At 47.2% G+C, this 12,936-nt stretch overlaps 1 protein-coding gene across 2 annotated transcripts in view; it reads left to right on the top strand.

Moving 5' to 3' along the window:
• The window catches only part of ZZEF1 (zinc finger ZZ-type and EF-hand domain containing 1), a 70,698-nt gene that overhangs the window by 42,733 nt on the left and 15,029 nt on the right, over positions 1–12,936 (top strand). For both annotated transcript variants that reach the window (XM_082201332.1, XM_082201333.1), the window contains exons 36-46: positions 459–724; positions 1,601–1,752; positions 2,674–2,848; positions 4,543–4,679; positions 5,573–5,847; positions 6,866–7,040; positions 7,226–7,358; positions 8,363–8,559; positions 9,272–9,391; positions 10,864–11,052; positions 11,885–11,985. In XM_082201332.1, the coding sequence (XP_082057458.1) occupies positions 459–724; positions 1,601–1,752; positions 2,674–2,848; positions 4,543–4,679; positions 5,573–5,847; positions 6,866–7,040; positions 7,226–7,358; positions 8,363–8,559; positions 9,272–9,391; positions 10,864–11,052; positions 11,885–11,985 (1,920 nt within the window). The remainder of the gene's footprint in view (positions 1–458; positions 725–1,600; positions 1,753–2,673; positions 2,849–4,542; positions 4,680–5,572; positions 5,848–6,865; positions 7,041–7,225; positions 7,359–8,362; positions 8,560–9,271; positions 9,392–10,863; positions 11,053–11,884; positions 11,986–12,936) is intronic.

Below are 12,936 nucleotides of genomic sequence, written 5' to 3'. Positions count from 1 at the left end.
CCACAGGTGCAATTTGCTCAGCACTTCTCCCAATCTAGCTTGAGTTAGGGGTGGGGAGCCCACACGCTTGCCGGATGTACCTGGTTTCTTTTATGAACACCCCGCCCCTGAACCTACTAATCTGACACTAGGAATAGGGTACCTCTACATCCTTGCCCTATGAATTTGTTTCCAGTGCCAGGAACTGTGCAGAGCCCATATGGATGGAGCAGTATTTTTGAAGGGGTTGGGGGTATACGAGGCTTGTATGTTGTAAGCATTTTCAGAAAATAAGCAAGAAAGAAGATGACAGTCTAGGTTGCAGAGACTTGTATTGTGCCCATGCGCCCCACAGAGCACAACCCCGCTTTCGCCTAGAGGCAGTCACATGCATCCTGTTGACATTTTACTAGTAGCAGTGCCAGCCATCCATCGTAATGAGAAGTTCTGCTTTTCTTCCCTCCTCGCCTCCATTTTAGCCACCTGCCCACCCACAGCGTCACAGCGCACCCGATGATGACCATCCGGATCAGTGACCGCCATCGGCTCATCCAACCCTACCTTCACAACTACTCTTGGCTGCTGTTCTCCGCTCTGGCTCTCTACAGCGCCGACTTGTCGAGCGGCAAGCAAGGGGATGGCGAGGAGGCACTTGACCCCCAGGTCGTCGCCCATGCCAGGGCCCTGCAGCAGCAGTGCATCCAGCTGATTGGGGATTGCCTGGTGAAAGTGCAGCATGGGAAAGGTGAAGGACGTGGGGATGGCTGCTCAGACCCAGGGCAGAGCATCGGTAGGAGTGGGGGATGACACATTGCTTATCCCAGGCATAGATTCTGCCCACGCGCTAAGGCCTGTTGCTCTGATATAAAGCTGTAAGGTAGGAGTGGGGAGCCTTTGGCTCTCTGGTTGTTACTGAACTACAACTCCCCTCATCCCTGGCCACTGTTCATGCCTGCTGAGGCTGATGGGAAGTGTAGTTCAGCAGCGTATGGAGGACTAGGGAATCCCTGCACCCTGCCATAAGGTCTGCATCTGAATTCCGTTTCAGTATGGAGATTGCAGAGGTTAACTTTTTGCATGGGTGGGATGCTTTATGGTAGGGGTGTTGGTTTTTTGCCGGTGTATATGTTTTTTGATTAAAATATTGTAAGTCACTTTGAGTTGCCATAGAAAAAAGTGGCTAAGAAATTTAAATAATAAAGGATTGGGGGGCATTGTTGGGACACCCTCTTCCAGCTATTAAAACCCCCCACGGTCAAAACATGTTGTACCTGCACTGCTCTTTTTGCTAAACTACTCTCTACCCAGTGTGGGCTGTTCAGTCCATAAGGCTGCCTTTCCCCATCCCTGGTGGCTAGGGAATAGGATAATTTGGAAGGGAGGCTTTCAGCAGTGGCAGTAAACCCCATATGAGCTGGTCTGGATTCTTGAACACTGCTGAGGGGTGAGGGAGGCACAGAGTTCATTTTCTTAACCCTCAAGTTCCAGAACTTGCTCTAATTATGATGAGAGTTGGATTTATTTCCTTCTTTTCCTCTACCCTCACCCCAGTACACATTTAGGATCTGGTCCATTCATGTTCCGCTTTTGGATCATCTTATCTTCCTTCCCCCACACCCAGGTTTGAAAAGCCTCGCTCTGCTCTGCATGTTGCCAGAAAGTGAATCTTTACCTGAAAAGGGGATACTATCAGTTGAAAATTCAACAGACGGCACTGGTGAGAGAGCCATGGAAACCGATAAGGCGACGTCTGCATCTTTCACCCACTGCAACGTAAATATATATTTTAAAAAATGCTTCAATGTAAACGAAAGATGCTTCAAATTGGTCCCTCTTTTGGTGTCCCTTTTTATGATTCTCTGCAGTTATAATGACTGCCTATACCAACTTTTGTGTACATGGTACCTTCCAGATGTTTTGGGCTACAACTCTCTTCAGCCCCAGCATCCTGTGGCCATGCTGGCTTGGTCTGCTGTGAGTTATAAACCAAAACAGCTGTAGGATATACCGGGTAGGCAAAAGCTACCCAGATTCTTGCAGCTTATAAGCAGATAAGGCAGAACAGGAGGATGTTGACTCCTGTTTTCTAGAAGGTGGGAGTGAGCTCCACATTCACAGCAAACGATTAACTGTGGTATACCTTCACCTGTGAATATTGTCATTGATGAAGAATCCTATTTTTGTTAACAAAGAGACATGAGCGGTGGGTGGAACGAATGATGGCTTCCCAGGGCCTGAATCTGACTTCACCTTGGTTTTGTGTATTTGTGGTAATTTCAGGCTGATAGCTAATAGTTCAAAAGTGTAGGAAACGAAGCTCTCATCTCGCAAGGAACATGGCAAGTGCACCCATTCATTGAGCGCACACGTCCTCTTTCCCACACACCTACACTGCCAATCACCACCACCCACTCCCTTCGCTTTTCAGCAGGGGAGTTTCCTCCATCCCTGGAAGGATGGAGTGCAGACTTAACAAATTCCTTCTGCTCTGGACGTTAGGGACCCATCTGGATCAGGACTCAGCGGAAACAAATCCCTCTGGCTGAGGGGGGAGAACCTTCTTAAGGCAGCCCAATTTGGTGAAGTTGAACCCTTCAGGTGCTCCACCCTGCTGTTTGTTTTAGCTTTTGACAAGTCAGGCTTGCCAACTACATAAGAGCACTCTTGCAATTTTCGCCTCTCCTTTATTTGTAGGGGAATGGAAACGCTGATGAAATCCAGGCCTCTGCAGATACCGAACGAGCGCAGAAAGTGAAAACGGAGGGCAAGCCCTCCAACGGCCTTCCACTGAAGAAAGAGGTGGTAACACAAGAGAGAGAGAAGTTTGCCCTTAATGCAGATTTTCAAGCAAAGGAATCTGTATCTGCAGGTAAAGATTACTCCTTTTTGGTTCCTAGAATTACAAGTCACTACTCTGTTTTTAAATGTCTTTCTCCTTTATCATTTGAACATGTTTCTTCTAAGTTTGTGGCTCTGCCATTGTTTGGCACCAAAATTACTTTGCGCCTGCAGCTGGTAATAACATGTAGTCGATAGTAATCATTTTTAAATTGCCTAAAATGTACTAAGTGCCTTTCAAGACACCCTAACCAGCAGCCTTACAAACTATATTTATCTTAAATGTGGAAAAATGAGTTGGTGGAAGGAGAGGGAATAATTTCTGAGCAGAAGTTTATGCATGTTCAGAGAACTTAATAGAGGAAAGGTAAGTGCTAGTCATAGTTTACCAATATGAGCATTGCAGTAAGCCTTGATTAGCACTAAACTGCAAATAGGAAGTGATGCCGTGCTTGGGAGTGCAGATGCGGGAGTGCACAGGCCTCCCAAGGTGGCTTGGAGGACTGGCTAAATTGAGGCTAGATGCTTCAAAGAAGTGCTGCTTCACACCATTCATTGCACCAACTTAGGGGACTTTTAAAGGGGTTGTTATTATTATTATTATTATTTTATTTTATTAAATTTGTAGCACGCCTTGCATCTGAAGATCACAACATAAACATACAAAATGAGAACACAAAATACATAATAAGAACAATAACAAATCAAACACCACCACCACCCTCCTACAAACATGTTTAAAAGGACATAGAATGTTAATCAGACAAAGGCTTAGTTATAAGAAACAACCACTTTTGCCTGGTGCCTAAAGCTGTATAATGAAGTTGCCAGGCGAGGTTCCCTGGGGAGAGCAGTCCATAAGTGGGGAGCCACACTCTGGGCTTCTCGCGGGGGAGACACAAGAAGGCTCTCAGGTGATGATCACAGGGTCTGGGTTGGTTCATATGGGGAGAGGTGGTATAACGCGTGGCAGCAATCTGACTTACGAGGTTACCAGAGCATAGACAACAGAAGATAGGCTATCCCTGTCCAGATAGTGGCACTGCGGGACTACCAGCCGAAGCTGATGCCACCTGAGCTTCCAGCGACAGCAAAGGAGTATCCCTAAGCTATGTACCTGCTCCTTCAGATGGAGTGTAAGCCCATCAAGGGCAGGCCACCTCTCATCCATTCGTTCTAGGGAACCACCCACTAACAGTGGCTCAGTCGTACTTGGATTGAGCTTCGTTTTGTTGGCTCCGATCCAGTCCATTACCAAGGCAAGAGAACGGTCCAGCACATCCATTTTCTCACCTGCAGATATAAAGGAGAAGTAGAGCTGTGTGATACCAGCATATTGCTGACAGTGTACTCAAAGATCAATCCATGGCTGTATCCTCAGGAATCTGAGACATGCCTCTCAATACCACCTGCTGGTGAATAACCATGATGTACTCATTTCCTGCGAGGGGCTTCCCAGGGACATCTGGTTGGTTGCTGTAGGAAACAGGACTCTTGGACCAGATGGTCCTCTGGTCTGATCTTGCAGAGCATAAGGAAATACCATAAGGAAAGTTAAAGCTAACCACGGTTATCACATTGCAGATGCAATGCTGCACCATGGTCAACGCCGAAAGCAAAACAAAGTCAAGCACGCAGAGGGAGCGCACTGTGAACCAGCTACCTCAACAGTAATGACAATTCTGCAATTTAGAGAAATTTATGTTGCTTTCTTTCATTTTACAGACGCTGAAGTTGCCGACATTTTGACTCCATGCCGAGCTGAAGAGAAGGCAATGCCCAGCCAAGAGGAGATATTTGCCGAGTGCTCCCAGAAGAGGATTCTTGGGTTGCTGGCTGCCATGTTGCCTCGCTTGAAATCAGTAAGAATCTGCACAAACTGGGGGAAGGGAAGCCAGGAAGTTTCTGGGTGGCAAGAAGAAGGAAGCGGGTAAAGCAGCTGGAGAAGAGGGCAGAGGCTTAACAAAGAACTGCGTGGTGGAGGTGTCCTTTGCCCATCCTTGGGACCCCACCAAACCACCTGAACCTGCAACTGGGTGTGGAGAGTGCAGCTGACTGCTGAATGGGACAGCCTCAGGCTGATCCATCCACCTTCGGCCTGCTCGTAAAAAGCAGAGGTGAATAAACAGCTGGATAGACAGCCCACCTTGGATGAAGGCAGGAAACAGACTGAGCGAGGACAGGAAAGAGCTACGTGCTCTTGACTCTGAACATTTCTTGCCTTGAAGGCCAGGTGTTTATTTGACACCCATTACAAACACATTTGTTTTGGGACACGGGTGGCGCTGAGGGTTAAACCACAGAGCCTAGGACTTGCCGATCAGAAGGTCAGTGGTTCGAATCCCCACGACGGAGTGAGCTCCCGTTGCTCGGTCCCAGCTCCTGCCAACCTAGCAGTTTGAAAGCACGTCAAAGTGCAAGTAGATAAATAGGTACCTCTCCAGCAGGAAGATAAACGGCGTTTCCGTGCACTGCTCTGGTTCACCAGAAGTGGCTTAGTCCTGCTGGCCACATAACGCGGAAGCTGTATGCCGGCTCCCTCGGCCAATAAAGTGAGATGAGTGCCACAACCCCAGAGTCAGCCACGACTGGACCTAATGGTCAGGGGTCCCTTTACCTTTACCTTACAAACACATTTCAGGTGAGACCAGCAGTCCATTCCCAGCTGGAAGTAGGCAAAAGCTGGAAACGGAGAAAAGGAGTGAAGCACATCCCCAGTCCTCTGATTTCCTGCCCCCTTCTGCCCTCTCTGCAGGACTCGGCCATGTCTCTGATGAACCTGGACCAGATCCTCCCGCTGATGTTTCAAGTTGTGATCTCGAATGCCGGCCATTTGAATGAAACCTACCACTTAACCCTGGGGCTCCTAGGCCAGTTGATTCGGAGGCTGATGCCTGCAGAAGTAGACGCTGCCGTGACCACGGTCCTCTCGGCCAAACACGGCCTCGTTGCTGCCGATGGGTCCTCTGTGCCGGAAGGATGGAAGACGACCCATCTCCTCTTCAGCTTGGGAGCGGTTTGCCTGGACAGGTACATAGAGAAAAGTTTTCCTCTGCCTAATCCTGGAATAGGGAACGGTAGGTGGGCAGAAGTTATTGGAGGCGGTCTCCCCACCTGCAATAGCCAGACACCCCCACACCCCCATGGACTGGGGCACTGGGCAAGCACAGGATCCACTGAGTCCCTAGCAGGCCCTGCTGTTGTCATATCACTACAGTGGGCCTGATCCAGGCCTCTTTGCCTCACCAGCCTGGACTCTGGCATAGTGAGGGGGTATTTATCCCTCCCCATTCCATCCTGGCAACATGAGCTGGTTAGTGGAGGCTGTTACGGTTTGTGGTTCAGCTTCGTAGGTCTTCAGAAGATGACGGTTTTGCCCTGCAGCAGTGAGCAGTACCGCCTTCTCCCCAGGGGTGGTGGAATTACCATGGGGTTGCCAAGAGGCAGGGGGGTGGCATGGGAGGTGGGGCTAGAGCCTGAAGTGTTAACACCTTCCACTGCTCTTGATTGCTTTCAAAGCTATAGTCACGGTTCTGAGTTGTCACAAGATCTCATTATCGGTTATAGCTGGTATCACGGGATCTAGTTAATCAGTTTTGTTGAATTAATTAAATAGTTTTGATTGGACTTTGAATGAATGTGCAGTTTATCATTACTGTTTTGAATTTTTTGATGTTATTATCCATCCTTAGCGGGCTGTGTAAATGACTACAGTATTCTGAATAATGCTTTTTATCGGGCAGGGGGCAGGGGGGATGAGTTTGTGGACCCATGGAGGGGGCAGTGGCCCAGAAAGGTTTGGGGACCACTGCGCTAGAGTGTACCAAGCATGCTTTTTCTATGGGGGGAGGCCAGTTATCATTTCCAAGAAAGCTTGTCCATCCTTGATTAAGGAATCTCTGCTAAGCATCAGAGGGAAGCGTGCTTTTGCTTGATCACTGGAGTCATTTGTCGTTTTGGAAAGCTCACTGGTGCATGAATAGCGCACACAGGCTCACAGCTAAATGGGCTGCTCAGCCTAAGAAAACCCCAAACTTTTGTTTTTCAGCCGTGTGGGCCTCGACTGGGCATGCACTATGGCCGACATCCTCCGAGCCCTGAACGCCTCTGCACAATGGCACAGTGTGATTGCTGCGTTCACAGACCACTGCATCAAGCAGCTGCCTTTCCAGCTGAAACACACCAACATCTTTACCTTGCTGGTACTTGTCGGCTTTCCAGAGGTGAGTGTGTTGAACTTTAAAGCACCGCTGCCGCAGAACCACTTCCCAGACAGCGCTGCCACAATTGCAACGACAACAACAAAAATGCATTTTGCTGGGGCAGGGGAGGAGGCATAAAAGTTGGTCGTGGTCAATCCTTGCCTGGAGTTTGACGTCCTCTCTCTCTCTCTCCCCGCTGCCTACAGGTCTTGTGCATGGGGACCCGGTCTGTGTATATGGACAACGCAAATGAGGCCCACAACGTGATCATCCTCAAGCACTTCACAGAGAAGAACAGGGCGGTGGTTGTGGACATGAAAACGCGGAAGAGAAAAGCAGGTTCCTTTCAACTTAATCTCAGCATGATCCCCCTTTCTTGCACCACTTGGCTTTGCATTCTTAGCTGCCTTCCCAGTTACAAGGGCTAGAACACTCGCTTTTTTTTCCTTTTTCAAAGGAGTGACTTGTGTTAGTTGGTTAACAAATGAATGAATGGTTTTACTTCCCTCACACAGAAATTTCTGCCTTGCCCTTCTGGTTCCTTTTTGCCATTCAGGGCAACAGTTTAAAATCACAGCACCACAACAGCATATTAAAACGCAAACAGTAAAAACAGATACAACACCCAGGTTGGTGTTCAACTTAAGCTTTACTCAGAGTAGACTTGTTGAAATTAATGGCTGTAATGAGGTCACGTTCATTAATTTCAATGGGTCTGCTGTGAATGGAACTTAGTTGCATACCACCACCCCGCAAATAAAAAGCACATCATTAGAAATCCATATAAAGGCACCGATGCCAGAGATCACAAGGAAAAATGACCTTGGCAGGCAGAAGGAATAAAAGTGTTTGAATGAATGAATGAGAGTGATGGTCACACAACACGAAGACTGTTGTGGAACCCCATGAATCCTATTTTATTTATTATTTCTAAGGCAGTTCATTTTGCACTGTTGCAGGAAATTAATGGGATGGGATTTGAGAATGGGTTTCAGGTGTTTGGTTCTTTGCACGCATCACCATTTTTATCCATTACTTTGCTAGACAGAAGCTCAGAGGTGGCTGCTTAAACAGTGGCATGTTTGGCAAAATAAATGCTGCGGCACCACAAAATCTCTATATTCTACCTTGCTGCCTGCATTGGGGTTATTTTGATGCACAATCAGCGTCCCACTTTTATGTATACCTGATTTTGTTTATTTTTTAAGCAAATAGAATTGATGTTTGGGTTGATGCTCTCCGTGGAACACTTGGGGTGTTAGGTCAAGGTTGGCCCCAGTACTGAACCAGGCCACGATCCCCAGCAGAGACCTGCACAGTCACCTCCTTCCTCTGCTTTCTAGTGAAAGACCTCCAGCTGGTTCAGCCATGCGGACAAGGCGATGACGAGTCTCGGTGCCAGTTGCGGCAGTACCTCCAGCACTTTGTGTTCATCACCAGCCATCTCCTCCAGACCAGCATCAACAGCAGCTTTGCAGAGGCTGTGGAAGCAACCTGGGTCTTATCTCTTGCCCTGAAGGGGCTATACAGGACGCTTAAGGTACAGTATAGCGTGGCAGGTACTATGTGCGGTGGATCTAGGCGGCGAAGCCAGTGGTCTTCACTACACCTTATTTATTTAGAGCAGGGTTTTGGCAGCTGTTGTTTGGACTTCAACTCCCATCATCCCCGACCACTGGTCCTGCCAGCTAGGGATGGTGGGAGTTGTAGTCCAGCAAAAGTTGGGAGACCCAAGTTTGGGAAACCCTGGTTTAGAGCATTAGGATCCCCCACTCTTCAGCTGAAAAGGCTCCCAGAGCAGCTTAACAGACAAGCCATTAAAACTAAATGTCCCCTGTCGTCAGGCTTACAGTCTAGAAAGGGAGAACATAGTACACAAGGGGAAAGGAATGGGGAGGGAAGAGGGGGAAACAAACGTGAAATCCGTTTGACTTTGGAAGTGGCCTGTAGAAGAAAGCCGGACGGTTCAAAGAAACAAGGGGGCAAACCTCAGAAAAGGTGCTGGAAGAAGGTTTACATTATTCCTGGTCACTCCCTATTTCTTCATGCGCCCAATGCCTTTTGAATATGATATTGTTGTTCAGAGGCAGGGGGGGAAAGCGGTTCAGAGAGTATAATTCAAGCAGCCGAGTATAAGGTTTAAGATGTAAAGATTACATGAAAGCCACATCATGCAAGCAGTTTTCCATCTGGGCTGCGATACATCTGGTTTCAACAGGTTTTTCTTTTCTTTTTCCCCCTGTCTTTGGCAGATGCATCCCTTTGAAGAAATTCGCACCGCCTTCCTTCAGACGGGTCTGCTTAAATTGCTGGTGAAGAAGTGCAGCAAAGGAACAGGCTTCAGTAAGACCTGGCTTCTCCGAGACTTGGAGGTAATGCAAGGGCTTCTCAAAGATGGCGGGGCTGCTGATCCCCTGCGTCTGAAACGATTCCTCTTGCTCACTTGCATAAGCTCTTTCCAGTCCTCCAAAGAGAACACACGAGGGCTCAAGCTATGCAGGGGTGTAAAGGGGATCCTTGCACCAACCTTGTCATCTTCCTCTTGTGACCTTTCATGCATCAGTTATGGAGGTCTGGAGGGGAGACTCTTAACTGTGTTCATTTTGAGCCTTATTTTGAACACCTAAACAGGACTAATTCCTCTTGAGCCTCCTGCCAGTCATTTCATTATTTATTTTTAAAAAATACATTCCCCCCCATTTTACATTATTCAACAATAAATATAAATCACACACAAATCCAGTAATGTTTTCTGCGACTTCCCTTCCTCCTCTTCTGCAGTTTCTTATTTTTCTATCAGATTCTCTTACTGCATATCTTAATTTATCATTTTTACCCATTTATCTGTTTTTAATTCCCTTAAAATCCTTACTGCTCGTGTTTATATCAATCCTACTAATGTTTTTAATTGTTTACAGTCTGTTTTCATATATTTTCCTCATTCTGCTACAAAGAGTTTATCATCCTGATCTCTTAACCTTCTGCTAAGTTTTGCCATCTCTGCTTATTCCATCAATTTTAGTTGCCAGTCATCTCTTTTTTGGGGTCAGTTCCTATTTCAAGTTTTGTGCATATATCATTTGGGCAGCTGTGGTAGCATAGATAAATAGTTCTTTCTGATTTTAGTTATTTTAAGCATCCCCCCCCCCAGTTCATTATAAATCATTTCCCAGAAGGCTTTTGCAACCTTACAGGACCACCACATGTGAAAAAAGTACCCTCTTTCTCTTTACGCTTCCAGCATATATTGGATTTAGACTTACACATTTTTGCCAGCTTGCTAGGCGTCAAATACCATCTAGACATCTTCATGTGGTTTTCTTTTAATGCGTAAGCATGCTGTAAATTTTAAATCTCCTTTCCAAAGACTTTCCCATGCTGGCATAGCAACATAATAACCTATATCTCCTGCCAGTCCTTTCAGACAGTGCTAAGCTGGGTGGGCCCAATGGCCTAACTCTATGGGGCAGCCACGTATGTTGCATTGATTCAGATATTGACTGCAATTGCATTTAAGGCATTTATACCCCCACCCTTAGCCAAAAAGGCTCTATTGCACCTGTCACCAGCCTAGTGCCTTCCATATTTTTTGGACCACAACTCCGATCAGATATGGCTATGCTGGCTGGGATGTATCAGGAAGTTTTTAAAGTTTGACATTTTATTATTTTTTCCTATTTGCTGGAAACCACCCAGAGTGGCAGGGTTTAAAAATTGTTGTTGTTGTTGTTGGACCTGAAGTCCCAAACATCTGGAAGGTACCAGGTTGACAAAGGTCAGCCTATAGGTTGTGTGGCCTGGTTGGTCTGCCACCGACATTCAAGTTGCATTTTGTCTCTTGCAGATCTTGTCAATCATGCTTTACTCCTCAAAAAAGGAGATAAGCTCCCTGGCGGAGCACAAGAGCCCAGACCTTGGTGAAAGGGACCAGGATCAAGCATTGGATCAGTCTGCTGTCACTCCCACGGATGCTGAGCAGAACAGGCTCGATCCACTGGAGGGCTTGGATGAAACCACCAAAATATGCTTCCTGGTACGCTTTTGACATTTATCTAGCAACAGGCGAGAATCTCAGAATTGTAGAGTCGGAAGGGGCCACAAGGGTCATCTAGTCCGACACCCCAGCAATGCAGGAATCTTTAGCCCCATGTGGGGCTCAAACGCATGACCCTGAGATGAAGAGTCACGTGCTCTCCCAACTGAGCTACCCCAGGCCACCAAGCAGCTCAGTGTGTTAGCTCACATTGCACAGATCGGGTCTTATTTCAAGGGTGGGGAACCCTTTTCAGTCTGTGGGGTCACATTTCCTTCTAAGGAGCCTTTGGAGGATGGAACACACGCTAGTGGTTAGCAGGGCCAGAGGCAAAAATGAGCGGACCAAGAAGTGTAATATTTACCTTTTTGCAGTTGGCTAGTTTCCAAACATGTCCAGACCTAGGGACTGGAGCCCACTTCATCAGCTGTGTGAAGTGTCTTTCTCTGAAATGAACTCTAGTCCATAGGAGGAAACCCCTTAGTCTTTAAGGTACTGCTGGACCACGATTGCTGGTGCTGTTTTTACATTTTTGTTCAGCAGCTTTGGGTGAAGTTCTGATGGTTCTCAGGATGAACTGATAGATTAGGCAATAGGTACTCCCCTTTCTGTAGCCCCACAAGATACTAACAAAGAAAGCTTAATGAATGCATTGCTTAAATGTGCTCATGAAACCTGATTTCAAATTTGGGACTTCCAAAGGCTGACTCACACATACAACATGTTCAATTCACACACCCATTGTTGAATCATAGTCCCCCACCCCCCGAAGCAAAGAGTAAAAGCACCAGCCCTTTTCCTTGCTTTTTACCCCTGTTGAACTTAATTCCAGATGACCCACGATGCCCTTGACGCCCCTCTGCATATCCTTCGGGCCATGTACGAATTGCAAATGAAAAGGACCGATTCTTTCTTCCTGGAGGTCCAGAAGAGGTAAAGGAGTTCCCAAGGCTAGCTGGAAATGAGGAGCTGGGTGGGTGCATGCACGGCTTGACCGATCAATGTTGGAACAAAAAGACATGTTTTGAAGGCGTATGAGGCTGCCACCTTGCTGGAGCTGAGCACATCTGGGGTCTTGGCCAGTGCTTTGGGTGGGTGACTGCCTAGGAAGCACATGTCTGCCTTCTTGGGTTCCATGATGGAAGAAAGGTGAGATAACAACATAAAAGGACAAATAAATAAAAAGAGGAAAAGAGCATTATGGATACCACCTTTCCAGGAGTGGGATGGGGAAGAAGGGGTTGCTTGTGTGTGTGTGTTTTAATGAACTGTTATGAGGAAGAGTTGAGTACCTTTCTAAAGAACAGTATTCACCCAATGTGGTGGTGGTGGTGGTGTTTAGTCGTGTCCAATTCTTCATGACCCCATGGACCCCATTCACCCAATGTAGCGCAGGGAATTACATTGTGCAGAGGAGCATTCCTCCTCTGAAGTGAGTCAGCCAATGAGGCAGTCCAGGCGCAGGCCTTGGTGTCAGGTTCTTCCGCTATAACAAGAGCAGCCAATGTGATCCACTGTAGATGTGTGTCGGACACCACCTCCCTTCGACCTAGGACCAGGTTGCTTGAGCGACCTCCTCATCCCTTACAGTCTCAGTAGCTCACTGCTTTCTCTCCTGCAAGTTCCAAAGGCCTCAGAAACCCACTTTGTGGCAACTTGGGAGCAGGGCTTTTAGCGTGGCTGCCCTGTTTCTGCGGAATAGCATTCCTGCCAAGGAATGCACTTTCTGGAAACAAGTGAATATAATTTTGTTCCAACAGGCTTTTCCAGTGGGATAAAGGGGTCTTTACCATGAGTGCCCATTCGTTAGGGTTTTAGTTTTCGTATAAGTGCATTTGCCGTTTTCGTGCTTTTAAGCTGTTTTTGAATTACAGTGGTGCCCCG

The sequence above is a fragment of the Podarcis vaucheri genome, assembly GCF_965113315.1.
Source record: "Podarcis vaucheri genome assembly, chromosome: 15".
Lineage (NCBI taxonomy): Eukaryota > Metazoa > Chordata > Lepidosauria > Squamata > Lacertidae > Podarcis > Podarcis vaucheri.
Note: the sequence above shows the minus strand (reverse complement) of the source record. Positions and strands in the feature narration are given on the sequence as shown.